This window comes from Thalassophryne amazonica, chromosome 2 (assembly GCF_902500255.1).
Source record: "Thalassophryne amazonica chromosome 2, fThaAma1.1, whole genome shotgun sequence".
Classification (NCBI taxonomy): domain Eukaryota; kingdom Metazoa; phylum Chordata; class Actinopteri; order Batrachoidiformes; family Batrachoididae; genus Thalassophryne; species Thalassophryne amazonica.
Genome location: NC_047104.1, coordinates 90,712,046 through 90,732,388, shown reverse-complemented (window position 1 = coordinate 90,732,388; position 20,343 = coordinate 90,712,046). Strand labels below are relative to the sequence as shown.

The 20,343-nt window shown below is 43.7% G+C and overlaps 1 protein-coding gene across 2 annotated transcripts in view; it reads right to left on the bottom strand.

Moving 5' to 3' along the window:
- The window catches only part of gse1 (Gse1 coiled-coil protein), a 511,302-nt gene that overhangs the window by 363,368 nt on the left and 127,591 nt on the right, over window positions 1-20,343 (bottom strand). For both annotated transcript variants that reach the window (XM_034189029.1, XM_034189038.1), the window contains exon 2: window positions 5,584-5,755. In XM_034189029.1, the coding sequence (XP_034044920.1) occupies window positions 5,584-5,755 (172 nt within the window). The remainder of the gene's footprint in view (window positions 1-5,583; window positions 5,756-20,343) is intronic.

Below are 20,343 nucleotides of genomic sequence, written 5' to 3'. Positions count from 1 at the left end.
GTCCTGCTGAAAGATGAATTGTCACCCCAGTCTGAAGTCAAGAGCACTCTGGAGCAGGTTTTCATCCAGGATGTCTCTGTACATTGCTGCATTAATTTTTCCCTCAATCCTGACTAGTCTCCCAGTTCCTCCTGCTGAAAAACATCTCCACAGCATGATGCTGCCACCACCATGCTTCACTGTAGGGATGGTGCCTGGTTTCTTCCAAACACGACGCCTGGCATTCAGGCCAAAGAGTTCAATCTTTGTCTCATCAGACCATATGGGTTGCCATGTGCTTTTTACTAAAGGCCCTGTCACACATAGCATGAATGAGGCAGTATGGCGCATGAAGGAGGATTTGGATGACAATTGTGCAAATTTGAACTGCACTCAAACGTCTCATACAGCAGTCTCACAGCAGTAGGCACATCTGTTTAGCCACAGCACATGCACACCACATTTTGTGTTGTGCTCTCTTAGGAAACCAAATCGAACAGAGGTCGAGATGCAGTCATACCGCCATTCCACTGAAGTAGCAACATTCGGTACGCAAGTCGGACCATTCAGACTGCGGTCAAGGGGCCGTACAAAATGTCTGGCCACGTGGAATCCTGGCTGAATATCCCAATCGAGCCAGCCTTCACACTACAGGCTGAATGAGAGCGAATGGTGGGCTAATGCCCATTCAACCCAAACTCGGCCAAAGTCGATGTGCAATCTTTTTGTAATTTGTAATGTTATTTACATTTTACACAGCGTCGCAACTTCACTGGAATTGGGGTTGTAGGTGCGCCAAGCTTATGACATCATATTCAAGAAGGCTTGAGGCTGTAATTGCTGCCAAAGGTGCATCAAGAAAGTATTGAGCAAAGGGTGTGAATACTTACATACATGTGATTTCTTAGTTTTATACATTTGTTTTTAATAAATAAAAACAACTTTTTACATTTGTCATTATGGGGTGTTGTGAATAGAATTTAGAAGGAAAAAATAATTTACTCCATTTTGGAATAAGGCTGTAATATTTAAAAAATGTGTAAAAAGTGAAGCACTGTGAATACTTTCCCAACGTACCGTAAACACAGCAGGTTAAGATTATGACTGCTTGTACACACTGTATGAACACCACAAGCACATTTTGTGTCATATTTCCAGTCTGAGTGGAGGAAATGAGCCGTGTTATGTCAGTGTGAGCATGCATGATGGGGAGCAGTTAAATAGCTCATGAAAACCCTGATCTGAACCTCCGGCAGACCACTGGGACTACAGCATACTGTAATACTGTGTGTGTGTGTGCCTGGTTGTAAAAGATGCACTGTGTGCAGCACCCCTTCTTATCAAGTGTTTAACCAAAGTCGCTGTGTGTGTGTTTGTGCGTGTGTGCTTGAGATGAGTTTTTGGAAATGACAGTGGGGGCCCTCCCAGCCATACAGCATGTAGGATTTACGAGTACTTATTAGCAGAAATGGAATATAGCAGCAATACCTAATGTGTTTTCATGAGGTTTTCATATCTACATGGGCGTGGCTTCCTCAAAAATGCTGCCATATTGCACTGCCATGTTAATATAGCAGCCAAAAAAAAAAAAAAAGACATACTTACTCTCCCTTTCACATTTTGCAACATGGCAGGAAGACTGAAGAAAAAGAACAGGAATCACTGGTTGGTCCCTATACACCGTCTTCTGATTCCTCATGCAAGATAAATTTGAGAACCCTCATTTTTATGAAATGGAAGATTATACGTTTTCCTTATTACAAGAAAAAGAAAGGGAGCACAAATCCCTAAAGCTAAAGAAGTGAAAACATGAAGGGATATAAAATCAGGACCGGTGATGACATAATCCAATCTACAATCTCATCAGTCGATGACACTAATTCCTACACACTGCAGCTTTAAAAAAAGATCAGTTAATAAAGTCTCGAGTGGTCGAGTATAAATGTTTGTATAACAGAAGGGGAAAATCTACTGTACTCAGTGGAAAATACGTTTTTGCACACTGATAGGAGGAGACAGCAACTATTTCCACATAAATGCACAGAGCTCAAAATTCGCAGCAGTGATGGCCTCCCTCTGGGCACACTCGCACAAGGCACAGTCACATGTCGCTCAGTTTTTGTGCCAACATTGATTTCATGGTGACATCTTCCATGTTGTCTCTCAGGCTCAATTCAGAGCTACCATCCTCTACTTCACTTATTTGTTTTAGGATTGAACAGTGCAAAATGACTGCAAAACACATGATGCTTTCAGATTGTATAGGAAGCCATATGAGTGTCCCTGTCCCAGGGGTTTACACTGGAGACTGGGAAAGCCGATGGAATTGTATAGACCATTTGCAAATTTCTTGAAAAATGAGTTCTCTTGCCTGCAACCAATTTTCACACAATCAATACCACCTAAGGTAGCAAAACAGTACATAAAATCCAGTCTCACTGTACCAATGTCTACATTAAATTATATGATAGTCTTGTCAGAGCGGCAGCTATAGCCAGGCAGGGGTCAATGTAGGATAACAGAGGGGTCAAAATATAAAAATCTTCCAACAATTTGCTCCAATTCTCGTAAATGGTAAGGCAAATTATTAGTTGAGCTAATAGGATTTAAACACAATGCGTCTCACTGTTTTGAATGTTTGTTCTCCTACATAAAGTGCAAACAAGATCCACATTAGGATTGGGACAACTTGTCATAATAGTTGTATATGCTATCTAAATCACCCAACTAGTCGATTCATTTTCTTCTGGTCGACACGTCGGGTAGTTCAGACAGCATATAACTATGAAATAACTACTTCTGTATTTTTACGGCTTCAATGTGCAATGTTCATTTCACTGAGGACAGAGATCACGTAGGAACCAACACAGGCCACCAGGAACCAGCAGCCAGCACTCTCTTCAATCTTAAAGTCCATTTGTCATTTCACCACTTAAATTTGAGTGAGTAAACGGACTAGTCAATGACAAATGGTACCTTCGTTACAAGTCAACTACGAATTTTCATTTGTCAATTGACTTCTAGGACGTATGACGTATATTCCATGTGACATGATAACTAAGCATAATATATGGTGTAAATTATTCCTTTTATAAATTCAATTAACTCAAGGAATAATTTGCACTGCTTTTTATAAAAATTGGACCAACTTTAATTTTTGACCCCAATACAAATTTTGTTAACATTTTTGCTGTTTTTAACAGAGAACATATACATACTGGACAAACCCTCCATGACATCACCCACAGGATTTCTGAAGAGCAGTTCTGAAGCTCAACTAGGATCTGGATGTCACTAACTTGGCAGCGCTTTACTCTGCCAAACTCCCGGATAGTCCATAAGATGGTGAGGCAGACGAGCAACCTCAAGACAGGAATAGCTTTGGTGGGATGAAGAAAGCCTGAACATGCCCCCATTTCAAAGTTCCCAAACAAGCTAAGGAACGGGCTAGCTTTAGTTTGGGTATTTGATAAGCACATATTTTTCCTGTTTGGGCAGTGTTTGCATAACATATGGCTTGGGACGGGTATAAAAAATTAGCCTCAGTAACAGTTGCACCATGCGAAGACGTAACATCACCAAACTACCAATATCTACTGTGCTAATGGTGCTAACATACAGATAAAAAAAACCTAAAATGTCACTCAATGGAAATACTGGTGCACAGACTACTTAGATGGTCTGTTAGTACAATTAACCACACAGCAAGCCATATTATTTCAATATATTTTCAATAAAATGCTCAGAATGGACAGACACATTTGATCCACAGCCACTATATTGGCCACTGCTGCTACGGGGCCCTGGAGTATGAACTCCTCTCACCGGTACACAGCTGTCACTCAAAGTGACCACACCCCTAATTATTTATAACTTTGTGATTTAAATGAGATGTATAAAAATTCATTCTCCTCAGAGTTGTCAGGAACAGGCAATACATGGAAACCAAATCTGCTTGTTGCAGCAGGCTGTAAATAAGTTTCTTCTTGCTCTAAATTTAGGGTTTTTAACATGGGCTTCGATGGAGAGTGACACCATTTTAGAGCCAGCCTCAAGTAATCATTCAAGGTAATACAAGATTTGGCACTTCCTAGTTGGCTACATTTTTCAGTACCAGAGATTGAGTCTCCTGCTTCAGACTTGTGATGGCAAAACATGTTCAGGAGAAGTGATGCAGTGAGATATAACAGGACAAACAAAAGAGGTCACAGTGCAAAGCAGGAAAAAAGGAGAACACGAGAACTGTTCTTGACACTTCAGATTGTCTGAGCTATTCCAGAAGTCATATCTTTCACTCCAGCACTCATAGTATATTTCCTGTGTTGCCACAAAGCAGATTCAAAAGGATACGGCACAGAAGAAAAACAGAGCTGAGCTACACTGGTTGCTAAGTGATAGGAAACATTCTGTGAAACCCATTATTATTTGTGAGCTCTAATTATGAAGGTGACACTCAAACAGTGAGTCAGTTTTCTCACAGTGATTAACACAAAAAACAATTTCTCCAATCACAGGCACAGAAGCCAATAACATCTTTCGGTTGTCATGCTGTCTTGGTGGCTTTCTTCAGACGGCACCTTCTTACACAGTCACTCATTTTTTGGGAATTGCCACTTGTGGACAGATTTACCATGCAGTACCATACGGTTTGTATTTCTTAATAACTGAAGTAAATGAAGTCAAAGACATAATGAGTACCTCGGAAATGTTTGAGTACCCAGCCCCTGACTTGTCTGAAGAAGACTGGATGTAAAAAATGATGATTTATATGTGTTATACTAAAGGTCACACCATCATTTTGGCTTTTAGATTTTTATTTCTTTTAATAGACCATTGTTACATTCTCAATGTACATGCTCAGTAGCGTGTAAATCTCACGTGACTGTGCGCGCTCCCACCTCAGCTGTTTCAGTGCAGGTTTTTCTGTTTCTAAGTGCTTGAAAAATATTGAGTTTGTGCTTTGTTTTCATGATGACAGGAGCACCAGACTTTATTATTTTCAATGAATGGAACGTTGTGTTTTTTTATGTCATTAAAAAATATTGTAAAAGTTCGAGAGTGCACCAACTTTTTCACATCACTATGTTGGTTGGTTCTGGAATTGCCCGGGCGAGATGAAATTTACCAAATACCAATCACTGGGGTCAAAGGTTAACCTCGAAATTTCCAGAAATACCTAATTTTGCCAAAGGTCAAATAATTTGATTTTCAACCCAAGTTGCACCAAATGTGACACACTGGTGGATTCTAGAATTGCTCTGGAAAGGTCAGCCAGAGGTCAGTGATTTGGGTGAAGCTCAAGATCACTGAGGTCAAATGTCTTATTGCTGTAGCCTTTAATGTCTTCATACCCACAAGTACTATTAGCGTCAGGTTTGAACAGGATGTAGAATAATCAAATAAAGACAAGGAGCATAACTATAAAAGCCAGAGCACCATTTCTATATGTTTGGACCAAATGGTATTTTTTTTTTCTTCATGGTCCAAGTCTGCATAACTGCACATTCTTGTAAAGGCAAACATAACATTATGACACGTGTGTGTAGGCCAGAGAAGCCACTCAAGGCAATAAATAGAAATATTATTTAGGGAAACACTACTCACTAGAAAGACGATGGTCAGCTTGGTCAGCTCGTTCTTGTTTCAAAGTTCTTGGGTGAGATGACGTGTGATCAGCTACAGGTTTAGAGAGTCCCGAAGTGCTGCTGGTTATCAGATGAGATCCAGAATCTGCCTCTCTGCTGGCTCCAGCCGCATCCTCCTTTACTGTAGAAGCCTGGAAGATATGCAGACATAATTATTACCAAGCACAATGACTGAAGGCCAAGACACACACGAATAAGATCTACGAGGTCTGTTAGAAAAGTATCCGACCTTTTTAATTTTTGATTTGAATCACGTGTGCTTGCATGAGCCAACCTTGAACCTTTGTGCGCATGCGTGAATTTTTTTCACGCCTGTCGATTGCATCATTTTCTGGTAAGCAGCCTTTGTGTGAGGATGGGTGTAGTCTCTCCTTGGATTTTATTTGCAAGGAAAATGCCAGAAACTGGGCGACAGCCAGGTGGAAACCATTCGGATTATTCAGACGGCTTTTGGAGACGATCCTATGGGCATCACACAGATTAAGGAACGGTACAACCGGTTTAAAGACGTCCGCACAACAGTGGAGAGTGAGCCGCGCTCTGGTCGGCCATCAACATGCTGAAATGACCAGATCATTTCCAAAGTGAATGCTGTGGAGATGTGGGACCATCGTGTGACTATCCGAGAAATTGCAGAAGAGGTGGACATCAGCACTTTTTCGGTACATTCCACTGTGACAGAAGATTTAGCCATGAAAAGAGTTGTAGCGAAATTCATGCCGATGGCTTCGGCACGAAGCTGATGGCAGAGCAAAAGTGCCACCGTGTTGAAGTCTCACAGGACATGTTGTGACATGTCCAGCTCTTCCACCATTTCTCGGATAGTCACATGACTGAAAAGCGACCGAAAGCCGTCTGAATCTTCCGAATGGTGGAAGAGGTGGGCATCATTTTTCGGAGTCCAGCATGTCCCGTGAGACTTCAACACGGTGCCACTTTTGCTCCGTCGGCAGCTTCGTGCTGAAGCCATCGGCATGAATTTCACTGCAACTCTTTTCATGGCCAAATCTTCTGTCATCATGTGTAAATAAAAGAAGTTCAAATCCACCAGGACTCTTCCTAGCTGGCCACTCGTCTAAACTGAGTGATCGGAGCGAAGGCCCTTAATCAGGGAGGTGACCAAGAACTCAATGGTCACTCTGTCAGAACTCCAGCATTCCTCTGTGGAGAGAGGAGAACCTTCCAGAAGTGGTATAGAGGAGGATCACCCTAAAACAAAGAACTGAAAGCTCAGTTACAATTTGTCAGAAGGTACATCTGAGATGCAAGCCTCGATTTGATGTTTTGGTGAAGGAAAATCCTAATCTATACCACTTCATCATGAAGTTGTATACCTGGTGATACAAAATGTAAAACATGCACTGTGCACAATTTCTCCAATCACACCTGGAGAAGCCTATAACTTCTTCTGGGTTGTCTGTGTATCTTGGTGTCTTTCCTTACTCTTCTCCTTCTTGCACAGTCACTCAGTTTTTGAAAACTGTCTACTCCATACAGATTTTCCATAGAGTCCCATACTGTTTGCATTTCTTCATAAATTATGTAAATAAAGTCTAAGACATATTCAGTGACTCGGAAATGTACATGTATCCATCCCCTGACTTGTCTGAAGAAAACTGGCAATAACACAGATTATTTACAGGTATTATAAAAAAAGTCTTCTATTACTTATGCAACCCATCATCTGGGCTTTTATATTTTTGAATAAATTTATATCACAATATATATATATATATATATTAGGTAAAGGTGTGGATTTGTGAATCTGAGTCTGTTGCAGATCTGGGGACATGCCCCATCAGAACGTTTGGAATTTCAATTTTTAGGTGACATTTCCTGCATTTTAGTGCACATTTTGCGACAATATACAACCATAATATTAATAATTTGAACTAGTATTGTTTAGAAACAGTATTTGCCACCCCGACTCTGCCCTTTTATTCATGTAAAATTAAAAACACGGCAGGCAGATCCTGAACAGACAAAGCTGCAAAAACACAGACAGAATCACAGACAGAGATGGAGAGAGAGAGAGAAAGAGTTCTCCTGACAGCACAAGTCTGTAGGATGTGCTCCATCCGGTTTCTTCTTCACTGCAGAGAGACGAGGAGAGAGATGAGCTGACCATGAAAAGCAGAGGGTGGCTGTCAGCGCCAGAGAGAGAGGAAGACGAGCGGAGTTTAAAGGAGTCTGTGATGGATACCCTCCACTGACAAGTCACAGGGGAGACTGGCAGAGGAGTGTGTGACACTTCTTAAGACAAAAAGGCACCCTGGGCTTATGAAATATACATAACTCTCAGCTGGAAGCAGAGACACAGAGCAACGGTGCAAAGGACTCCGCTACCCCTCCTCGAAAAATAAAACACACATTCTTAATGACTCCTCGTGAGGAGAACTCTTTTCTATGTGCTTTCACATTCAGGTGGTTGCGAGTGTCAAGAAACACTACGAGTTTGCAGAGAGCACAGCGAGGACACAAAAACACACAACGGTTTTGTCTGTTGTGTGAATGTAAATCCACCTGCTGGTCAGGCGATTGTGTTTTTTTTTCTTCCTCTGGTTGTAAATGTGCTTTTAACTGTCTGGCTCAGTCCTGCCCACCTGCCCTCTCTTCAAACCCAGACAGCTGCCTCCACCACACTACAGCAGTTCAAAACCATTTAGACAGACCTCACTTGACAAGTTCACCCTTTGTTCAAGCTAACGATCCGACGCTCCCACGCACCCTCAGAAATGGCTGACACTTAAGCATTGGGCCTCTTGTGTGTGTGTGTGTGTGTGTGTGTGTGTGTGTGTGTGTGTGTGTGTGTGTGTGTGTGTGTGTGTGTGTGTGTGTGTGTGTGTGTGTGTGTGTGTGTGTGTGTGTGTGTGTGTGAGAGAGAGAGAGAGAGAAAATGAGAAATAATGTTCATGTTTTTAAATTGGTAAGATTTTGTCATCCTCACCTGACATGCTGTCAGGCTACGAGGCTCTAAAATCTCGAGTTTGAGGGTGGAAAAAAGCTTAAATATTCAAGTTGGCGATTACATCATAAGTTCTTTGTGTGTTCATTCTATGTTCTTTATGTCTTTTTTCTTCAGGTTAAGGGGAACAAAAAACTCATCTGTGTGTCTTGTATCAGTTTCTCACTTAAAGCTACAGTGTGTGGGTTTTAGGGGCGTTTATTAGCAGAAATGTAGTAGCATTCATAAGCATTTCTTCATTCGTGTATGTACCTGCAACAACAATTCGGTGTGTTTTTATGAGCCCTTTATATCTACATGGGAGTGGGCCCCCTCAAGGAAGCCTCCATGTTGCATCGTCATGTTAATGCAACATAAAAGGCGCTGCTTACTCTCTTTTTCCACATTTTGCAACATGGCTGAAAGACTTGGAAAAAAGAAGAGGAATCAGTGGTTGCTCCCTTATGGCACCTTGACACTTGCACAAATTTGAGTGCATACATTTGTCATAAACTGTTGGAAACTGCGTCAACTGTGCGCAGCTGTGTGTCAGTGTGCAAAAAAAAAAAAAAAAAAAAAAAAAATTGGAAATGTTCAAAATTTCTAGCACGCATAAATTTCGTGCCACCGGCATGAATTAGTCGTGAACATTGCATAACCTATTAGAAAATATGCAGGGCATCTGAACTGGAAATTAGATTATGAAGAGATGTTACATCAGTGGTAAACATAACTTTACAGACACATTATCTGACTTATAGGAAGGAATGAAAATGCAACTGTTTTACCAACCCATTACAATGTACAGTTGTATGTAAATGTTTGGGCACCCCTGATGATTCCATGGTTTTCATTTATAAATCATTGGTTGTTTGGATCAGTAATTCCAGTTAAATATATCATATAGCAGACAAACACAGTGATATTTGAGAGGTGAAATGAAGCATATAGGATTTACAGAAAGTGTGCAATAACACTTGCAACAAAATTAGGCAGGTGCATAAATTTGGGCACAAATACATCAATATTTAGTAGATCGTCCTTTTGTAGAAATAGCAGCCTCTAAATGCTTCCTATAGCTTCCAATGAGAGTCTGGATTCTGGTTGAAGGTATTTTGGAACATGCTTCTTTACTAATCATTTCCAGTTCAGTCAGGTTTGTTGGTTTCTGAGCATGGACAGCCCGCTTAAAATCACACCACAGATTTTCAATAATCTTCAGGTCTGGGGACTGAGAAGGCCATTCCAGAACATTGTACTTGTTCCTCTGCATGAATGCCTTAGTAGATTTTGAGCTGTGTTTAGGGTCATTGTCTTGTTGAAAGATCCAGCCCCGGCGCTACTTCAACTTTGTCACTGATTCATCAACATTGTTCTCAAGAATCTGCTGATATTGACTGGAATCATGTGACCCTCAACTTTAATAAGATTCCCAGTACCTGCACTGGCCACGCAGCCACACAGCTTGATGGAACCACCTCTAAATTTTACTGTAGGTAGCAAGCCTTTTTCTTGGGATGCTGTGTTCTTTTTCTGCCATGCATACCACCCCTTGTTATGTCCAAATAGCTCAATTTTAGTTTCATCAGTTCACATTACATTATTCCAAAATGAAGCTGGCTTGTCCAAATGTGTTTTAGCATACCTCAAGCAACTCTGTTTATGGCGTGTATGCAAAAAATGCTTCCTCTCCATTACTCTCCCATACAGCATCTCCTTGTGCAAAGTACGCTGTACAGTTGAACGATGCACAGAGACACTATCTGCAGCAAGATCATGTTTTAGGTCATTGAAGCAGGTCTGTGGGTTGACTATGACTGTTCTCACCATCCTTCACTTCAGCTTATATGAGATTTATCTTGGCCTGCCACTTCGGGCCTTAACTAGTACTGTGCCTGCAGTCTTCCATTTCCTCACTATGTTCCTCATAGTGGAAACTGACAGCTGAAATCTCTGAGATAGCTTTTTGCTTCCTTCCCATAAACCGTGATGTTGAACAGTCTTTGTTTTCAGGTCATTTGAGAGTTGTTTAGAGGCTCCCATGTTGCCACTTATTAGAAGAGATGCAAAGAGGGGAAACATTTGCAAATGCCACCTTAAATACCCTTTCTCATGATTGGATTCACCAGTGTAAGGAGGTCAAGGGTCAATGAGCTTACCAAACCAATTTTTTGTTCCAAATTAGTGCTAAATGTATTCAAATCAATAAAATGACAAGGGTACCCAAATCTATGCACCTGCCCAATTTTGTTTAAATAATTATTGCACACTTTCTGTAAATACTAGAAATTTCATTTCACTTCTCAAATATCACTGTGTTTGTCTGCTATATGATATGATATATTTAACTGAAATTTCTGATCCAGACAACCAATGATATTTAAAGGAAAATCATGAAAATTATCAGGGGTTCCCAAACTTTTGCATACAACTGTGTGTGTGTGTGTGTGTGTGTGTGTGTATATATATACATATATATATATATATATATATATATATGTTACAGAAGTGTATTGCATTCACTGGATAAAAAAATAAAAATTTGACCATTGATCTTGTAATTATGAGATCTTTTCTTGTAATTACGAGAAAAGATCTCTGGCTAACAAGACTGAGAACTCTCATTGTTGTGAAATGGAGGACCATACATATTGTCTATCACAAGAGAAGGTGAGGGAGATCGTAAGTCTGTGTCACCAAAGAAGTGAACTCATTATGGGAAACAAGTGCCCTTTAGAATTCAAGAATTTTTTACTGAGAGAGCGGGAACATCTAATTTACAAGGCTTGTATCATTTTAAAACTGCTGGCGCTCGGACGATCAGGAAAGGTTTCTGTGTCTCCATGTGTTGTCCTAGAATATGAAATAACCTGACGGAGGAACTCAAACGATGTCCAAAAATCAATCAGTTTAAAAAGCAATATAAAGACTTGATGTTTTCAAGATATGAGTTTTGTGTGTTGCCAAATTGTAAATGTAAATTTGTTTGGTAGCATTTGGATTGTGTCCTTTAAGCTGAAGAGATTGAAGTAGTTGAAAAGGGAGTGGGAATGGAAGGATGTGTTACTTCCCTCCACTCCTTTTGGACAAGATAATTTTATTTTTGGTTAAAGGGGTAGGCATTAATAAGCTTTGCTTCTGCCTATACCCTTTCAGGCACACAGATGCATTGTAAATCCATTTTCTTTCTTCATTGTAAGTTTTTTGTTGTTTTGGACTGTGTGTGCTGAATAAATTTATTAATTCATTCATTCATACATAAGCATACCAAACAGTAAATGTCAGCTGTCCCCAGTTTTTCTGTGCTCTAAGTTATTCACTTGCACGCATACATGTACACAAACAGTAGTTTGCTTTTAATATATTGTGGCAAGCTCTGTGGAAGAATGAAAACCGAGGCAGAACTTTTTCCTTTTCTGCATTCTGCACCAAGTAGATGCTTTTATTTTTACACACCCACAAACAGAGACGGTGGCGGAAGACATCAAACGCAGTACAGTTTTCACTCATGGTAAAGGCAACATGCCACTTAATTAAACTGACTAAACTAATTGAACTACAAAAACACAATAACTCAATAACACTAACAACACTGTTAAACTAATATGAACCATAATAGCAACATTTAAAACTCCAAAACCCCGAAGTCCCATGGTGCATTACAGCACAATGTCCATTGTTCACTGCCGTTAGCAAATATCCCTAATTTCTCCAAAAATATTAGTTGTATCAAATTTCTGATTTTGTAGCGTTCATTCTTGACCCAAAATACATAAGCATACCAAACAGAAAATGTCAGCTCTCCCCAGTTTCTCTGCGATCGAAGCCATACACACGCAGGCACACACACAGAGGCCACTTCACTATTATAATATAGATACTTACACGACTTTTTACATTTTTAACAGATTAACTAGTAATCTGTAGCCTATCACATTTCAAAAGGAACTTTCGCAATACTGATACAGAGAACATAATGCCACTTCACACATGCATAAACTCCTTGGGGAAGGCATGCGTACATCACTCAAGAACATATATTTCTTTGTCTCCCACAAACACACCCTTAGTTTGACTTAAATCAGATTTTTTGGGGGGACACACTTTCATCAGATCTGTGCACATCAATGCTTGAGCTTTGAACAACATCTGAAGTTCAACAGATTGATTAAGGAGGCAGACTGAGTCAAAAGCAAAAGGATATGTCAATAAACAGTGGAGGTGCATGTGCATGTGTGTCACCAGGGGGCAGGGACATCCATAAACACAGTTGACAGTCTAGACAGGAAATACACTTGAGGATGTCGATAAGTTAGTCGACGAGATCTGTACAAACGGATCAATAGGAACAATGGGTGATGTCAGTGCCTGTAGATGAGATCACTTAAGGCAACATGATCAACACAAAGTTGTCATATGACACATCTTAGAGGGTTCTGTGACATCAGCAATACATAATAGAATGAAGTATGGCTGCAACTAATAATTATTTCCAACAATGCTAAATTATTTTAATAATTACCTTATCAGTTTGTCAAACCCTGCAACAGACTGGCATCCTGTTCAGGGTGTACCCCACCTCACGCCCTATGACTCTTGGGATAGGCTCCAGCCCCCCGGTGACCCTTAACTGAAGTAAATGTTTATAGGAAATGGATGGATGGATCAATTTGTCAATGAACAAATAGTTTTTAAAAAGTCTACTTTTATCACATAATCATACCCCCCCCCCCCCAACACACACACACACATACACAAAATATAAACAAAAAAGTAAACAGTCAAAAGACATTGCTTTTCACAACTAGTCAAGCAGTTTATTTTGAATTTACCCAGCTTAAATAAGTTTAAGAGTTTAGAGCTGGTTAATATGAGTTCAAAAAACTCTAAAATTTAATTTAAAAATTAGCAACACTGCTGAAACTTTTTACTCTTGCTTTAACCCTGTTTAAAGCCCCTTCAAAAACAGCTAGTAACTGCTTTAGCACAGATGAAACCATGGGTAAAAGGTTTTGAAAGCTGTGTAAACTAGAAGAGCACTATGAAAGTGCACACCTCTCTAAAGTTAATGCTATTATATTTCTTAGAACACAGCAACTTTATTCTTTCCTTCCTGTCTACCTATATTACCTATATATTCCCTGCACTGGTAGCAGCAACGTCAGATGTAGCAAAAAATGAGTGGGTGAGTAGGTGACTAGGTTGATCCATTGGAGCCAGCTTTTTAAGACAAAAACAATTACCTCATTTTGTAACTCACCAAATTAATATAGCACCTAATGAAGAAGAAAAGATTAGTTGTTTAACTTTGAAGAATAAAGTCAGTTTTGACTATGTAATATCCCACAGATGTGCCTTTCACCTGCTGGATGGGTTGTGGATACTAGCTGTATTATGGAAAATTAGGAACAATTTACATGTAGTTTGTTTGCCAACTGCTGAAACATTGAGCACGCCATGTGCTCCAGAGGTGGGTAATCCCAGTTTCAGCGAGTAAACGTCCTACGACATATTTGTTCTATCCACCAACTAAACTAGCTGACTATAAATTGTTCAACTTTTCAACCAGGTAGGTGAGTTAATCAGTGAAATTACCTGCTTTATGTGCAAAGGTGGAGGCAGTGTATGGTCAGACTTTTACTCACCCTTGACAGGGTTGCCCACCTTTGGTGCGCATCTTCCCATATGTGTCATAACAATTTGAGCTAGAAACTGCAGGGAGAAACATCATGTCCACAACATGACCAAGCATGGAACAAAACGTACAACAGAACAGGACAGTAAAACCAGAAATAAAGAATGGAGAGGATGTGTGGCGGGGGATGGTGCCAAAACCTTTCGGCAGTACTGCAAATCAGTAATGCCAGCATGAAATACTGTCTAGGAGGACTTTGAAACTTCTTTTGCAATGTTGTTCTAGACCAGGGGTGGGAAGCGAGAGCCAAGACACTGCAAGTTTCCCTTGCAACCAATCACCTCAGTAGGTGGGTTTGCTGATGAGCTTCTCCCCTGAACATAAACACCTGAACATTAATGAAATCACCTGCTGAGGTGATTAGTAGAAAGGGAAAAGTGCAGTGTCTTGGCGCTTCATGGCACATGATTGCCCACCCCTGTTCTCGAGGAAGACATGGTGGATACTGACACCTGCTGGACAGTTCAGGAATGTGCATCCTATCAAATTATTTCATATTTAAAGGTGCAAGGTCTGTACGTATATTCATGCGTTGCTTGCTTCAGTGAAGGTCTGTATGGGTGACAGATCTGATCGTGATGTATTTTTTATTTTATTTTAATTTTTTTCTGAAACTGACATGTCAAAAAACTGCTGCGTCTCAATACCTAGGTACACGTTCAGTGGCATCTCCCTTGTTCAGACATAGAGAAGTGGTGCCTTCCAAGCAAATTACACATTCTACAAAAGGCTTTATTTTTAATGGGTATGACACACTGATTTTTAAAGCTACAGTGAGTAGGATTTGGTGTCATCTAATGGTGAGACTACAAATTGCATTTCTGCAACCTCAAGGAACTGTATTGTTTCGTGTCACATTTCATACATATTGCTCTTGTCATAAGCAGTATGTATAGTCCTCCATTTCACAAAAATGAGAGTACTCAACGTTGTTAGCCTGCACTAGTACTTAGTAGCTAATAGACAGTGGACAGGGGAGCAAGTACTGATTCTCTTTTCTCCAGTCTCCCGTCCATACTGCAAAGGGCCGAATACCAGAGTAATTATGTACCTTTTGGGCTACTGTATGAACATGGTAGCCTCCACCAGGGAGCGCTCTCTCAGGTAAATATGAAGGGCTCAATTTGAGCTTATGAAAACTTTGATTCTTTGTTGCAGGTCATTTTATACTAATGAACAGATCGTTACTACAGTAGGAATGTTAATGTCCATGTATGCTAATAGACGCCCGTAAATCACACACACTGTAGCTTTAAATAGAAGTGCCTCTGTGATCATGGCTCTCGAAACTTCTATCGAGTCATCAGAATGCAGCTGCCTGTTATCGCATCCCTTTTCAAACTCCTGTGTGCGCGCACATTCATCCTGATGCGTGTGCATGTGTTCTCAGCTCCGCTGACATTTCCTGAAATGCAGCTGACATTTCCAGGGGATTTGCAGATTTGATTCCTCCCATGTTTGAGCAGTTGCAGGCTACACTGCACGCCACTCTGGTGAAGAGCGCTGCCAAGGCGGCAGCATGGCCTGCCTTCGGGGCCTTGCTCCACAGCAGCCTGCACTTCACTCACCTGCTCTGTGATCAAAAAAATCCCTGCACTACAGACCTGCCTTTCAGAGGTGGCCGGCTCGCTCCTCGCTCTTTTACTCAGCTTGCTGCTTTCCCCTGAGCTGTGGAGTGTTTCTTCCTCTCTCAAGTGAGGCAGAAAACCTATCACCAAAAGATATGAGAGGAGAACACAGGCAGCGATGGTGTGAGAGCGAGCTAGAGGGACAGAAAATAAGAGAGAAAGAGGGATGGAGAGATGTGTTTCCCAGGCTACATGCTGCTTAGTGGAGGGAACTGACACACATTGACATCTCTCATCCACTCAGACGGCTAAAAAGAGCCTCGCCACTCTTTGTCCGCTGCTCTCTCTCTCTCTCTCGCCTTCCCTCTTTGCTACCTTCCTACTCTTATGGATGTCCTGCTCATCTTCTCTCTCTGCACATCCTGCAGCTCCCATGTCTTGGTTTTTCTGCCTGGTTGGAATCCTCGGTGGCCTTGTCCTAGCCCGGGGCTCCGATTACACCCCACCATCCTATGTGAGCCACGCACGCACACCTACACAGAAGCCACGAGGGTGCCTAAGGCCCACACACAGGTCAGACTTGGCTCAGTCGAGGGCACGGCCACAGGAAGCCTGACACACGCACGTCTGAATTGAGACTGATGTGAGGGCAGATAGACACAAGAACATTGCTGGCTTTTGCGCTTCATCTGCCACAGCACTCGAATGAATATTTACTGGTATTATATGGATGCACACAGAGTAGAGCATGTTTCCACAACATAACACGTTTCTTTTTTTAGCAAATTCAATAAGAATAAGTTGTGAAGCACGATATAATATTTTTAAGAAAATACACGGGCTCCATCTCTTTGGTTATTTGCATGAGCTAGGGGGTAAAATATGCACACATACATACAGTGCGTTTGCTGCATGTACAGTATGGCTGCAATTATCCTCAATGACAAAAATTAACAGAAGATAAAGAGGCAATGTATAGATCATTACGTGTCTCATAAATAAATCCAAATCCCCCCCCCCCCCCCCCAAAAAAAAGCAAAAAAACTATGTTGATTTTCATTTTGGACTGCAGGCATGAGGGAAGCATCTCAGGGCATGTCACGTGTCACATTGCCCCTCCAGAAATTCATGTCGGTGCCTATTTCTCATGAGTGGCATACAGCAAAATAGACAGACAAATGATCTCAAGATAATCATTTTTGACATCACACCTACATCATTACATAATTAACACATTTTACTGAATTTTCTATGATTAGGGAAGAGGTCACAGACATAACCCACAACAAAACCCACAAAGAGCTCTATGACCCACAGGACAGGAACTGAAATGTGAGAGAAATAAGCATTTTGTGTGCACAGAAGTCTTTAATCTTTTACTTCAACAAAGCTGTTGGGAAGGTGTCGTAACACGGACCCACAACAGGGGGCGCTAATGAACGGACAATGGATAAGGGAAGGAGTAACAATTTAATGTTGCACAAGAACACAACGTAAAATAAACAAAGGTACTGCCAATCACACACAAGAGGATTGCGGGCAGGCTCGAAGATAGGAGACCTCAGATGAACGAAGAGCCGGGACCCACACCGCTTCTACCACCAACGGCCTGAAGAACACCGAAGCCGCCAAGCCCCGAGTCCCCAGGTGGTCTCTGTCCTCCGTTGTCGGCCCTGGTACTGCTGGCAGAAAAAACAGAAGGTAGTGAGTGTGAATCCTCACACCCAGCAACCTTGATTATTGATTCTTGTGGAGGGAGAGCCTCCACCTCCAATCATACACACGTGCAGCTCCGAAAATCCAGTCAAGGAAATACCACCAGGAAAAAACAGCTGCAAAACAGATCAGATTATTATTTGACGGATAAGTCATCAGAGAGATTACCTTGTATCGTAGGAGATTTCTCGGCGAGGAGGTGGAGTCGCCACCCGGCCTTTATGGTGATGGTGAGATGATGAGTGACAGCTGGTGTTGAGGATGATTGACGGCTGGTGTTGAGGATGATTGACGGCTGTCACTCCCAGTAGCAGGGCGCCATCCGGTGGTGGTGAGCCAGCAGTACCTCCTCTTCAGCGGCCCACACAACAGGACCCCCCCCCTCAACGGGCGCCTCCTGGCGCCCGACCAGGCTTGTCTGGGTGTCGGTGGTAGAAATCGACCAAAAGGGCCGGGTCCAGGATGAAGCTCCTCTTCACCCAGGAGCGTTCCTCGGGTCCGTAACCCTCCCAGTCCACCAAGTACTGAAAGCCCCGACCCATCCGACGGACGTCCAGGAGCCGACGAACGGTCCATGCCGGCTCCCCGTCGATGATCCGGGCAGGAGGTGGGTCGGGTCCGGGGGAGCAGAGCGGTGAGGTGTGGTATGGCTTGAGTTTGGAAACATGAAAAACCGGATGGATCCGCAGTGAAGCCGGGAGAGTTAGCTTCACTGCGGCCGGACTGAGGATCTTGGCGATGGGGAACGGCCCAATGAAGCGGTCCTTGAGTTTGTGGGAGGTTACCTGGAGCGGGATATCTTTGGTGGATAGCCACACCTCCTGCCCTGGTTGGTATGTAGGGGCCGGGGAACGCCGGCGGTCTGCATGGGCCTTGGCCCTCGTCCGGGCCTGCAACAGGGCAGAGCGGGCGGCCCGCCACACCCGGCGGCACCTCCGCAGGTGGGCCTGGACCGAGGGTACCCCGACCTCTCCCTCCACAAGTGGGAACAACGGGGGCTGGTAGCCCAGACACGCTTCAAAGGGGGAGAGGCCGGTGGCAGAGGATACTTGGCTGTTGTGAGCGTACTCGATCCAGGCCAGATGGTTACTCCAGGCCGCCGGGTGAGCGGAGGTGACACAACGAAGAGCCTGTTCAAGTTCCTGGTTCGCCCGCTCTGCCTGGCCGTTCGTCTGTGGGTGGTACCCGGACGAGAGACGCACGGTGGCCCCCAGTTCCTTACAAAAACTCCTCCAGACCTGCGAGGAAAACTGGGGACCACGATCCGAGACGATGTCCGACGGTATCCCATGCAGACGCACGACGTGGTGAACCAGGAGGTCTGCCGTCTCCTGGGCCGTTGGGAGCTTCGGGAGGGCCACGAAGTGGGCCGCCTTGGAGAACCGGTCCACTATCGTCAGTATGGCGGTGTTGCCCTGGGACGGCGGGAGGCCCGTGACGAAGTCCAGACCGATGTGGGACCAGGGGCGATGAGGCACAGGCAGGGGTTGGAGGAGACCCCTGGTCTTGCGATGGTCCGCCTTGCCCCTGGCACAGGTGGTGCAGGCCTGGACGTAGTCCCGGACGTCGGCTTCCAGTGACGCCCACCAGAAGCGCTGCTGGACTACTGCCACGGTCCTACGCACTCCAGGATGACAGGAGAGCTTGGATCCGTGGCAGAAGTCCAAGACGGCAGCCCTAGCCTCTGGTGGAACGTAGAGTCTATTCTTCGGACCGTTTCCCGGGTCCGGGTTCTTAGTCTGGGCCTCCCGGACGATCTCCTCCACGTCCCAGGTGAGGGTAGCCACGACAGTGGACTCGGGAAGGATGGTGTCGATGGGGTCCGACAACCCGACCTTGGCTTCCTCTTCGTGCACCCGGGACAATGCATCAGATCGTTGATTTTTGGTCCCGGGGCGGTAGGTGATCCGGAAGTCAAAGCGTGCGAAGAACAGGGACCAGCGGGCTTGCCTGGGGTTCAGCCGCTTGGCGGTCCGGATGTACTCCAGGTTCCGGTGGTCCGTAAAAACCGTGAAAGGCCCCGTAGCCCCCTCCAACAGGTGTCTCCACTCTTCTAGAGCCTCCTTCACCGCGAGGAGTTCTCGATTGCCCACGTCATAGTTCCGTTCAGCGGGGGTCAACCTGCGGGAAAAGTAGGCACAAGGATGGAGAACCTTATCGGACTCCCCGCTCTGGGACAGCACGGCTCCTATTCCTGAGTCTGAGGCGTCCACCTCTACTACAAACTGGCGAGTAGGATCAGGCTGCACCAGAACTGGAGCAGATGAAAACCGGCGTTTCAACTCCCTAAACGCGGCCTCGCACCGGTCCGACCAGGTGAAGGGGACTTTGGTGGAGGTCAGGGCGGTCAGGGGGCTAACGACCTGACTGTAACCCTTAATGAACCTCCTGTAGAAGTTTGCGAAGCCGAGGAACTGTTGCAGCTTCCTACGGCTCGTTGGTTGGGGCCAATCCCTCACCGCCGCAACCTTGGCCGGATCCGGGGCGACGGAGTTGGAGGAGATGATAAACCCCAAGAAGGACAGAGAAGTGCGGTGAAACTCACACTTCTCGCCCTTCACAAACAGCCGGTTTTCTAACAACCGCTGTAGGACCTGACGTACATGCCGGACATGGGTCTCAGGATCCGGGGAAAAGATGAGTATATCATCCAGATACACGAAGACAAACCGGTGCAGGAAGTCCCGCAGGACGTCATTAACCAAGGCTTGGAACGTCGCGGGGGCGTTAGTGAGACCGAACGGCATGACCAGGTACTCAAAATGACCCAACGGGGTGTTAAATGCCGTCTTCCAT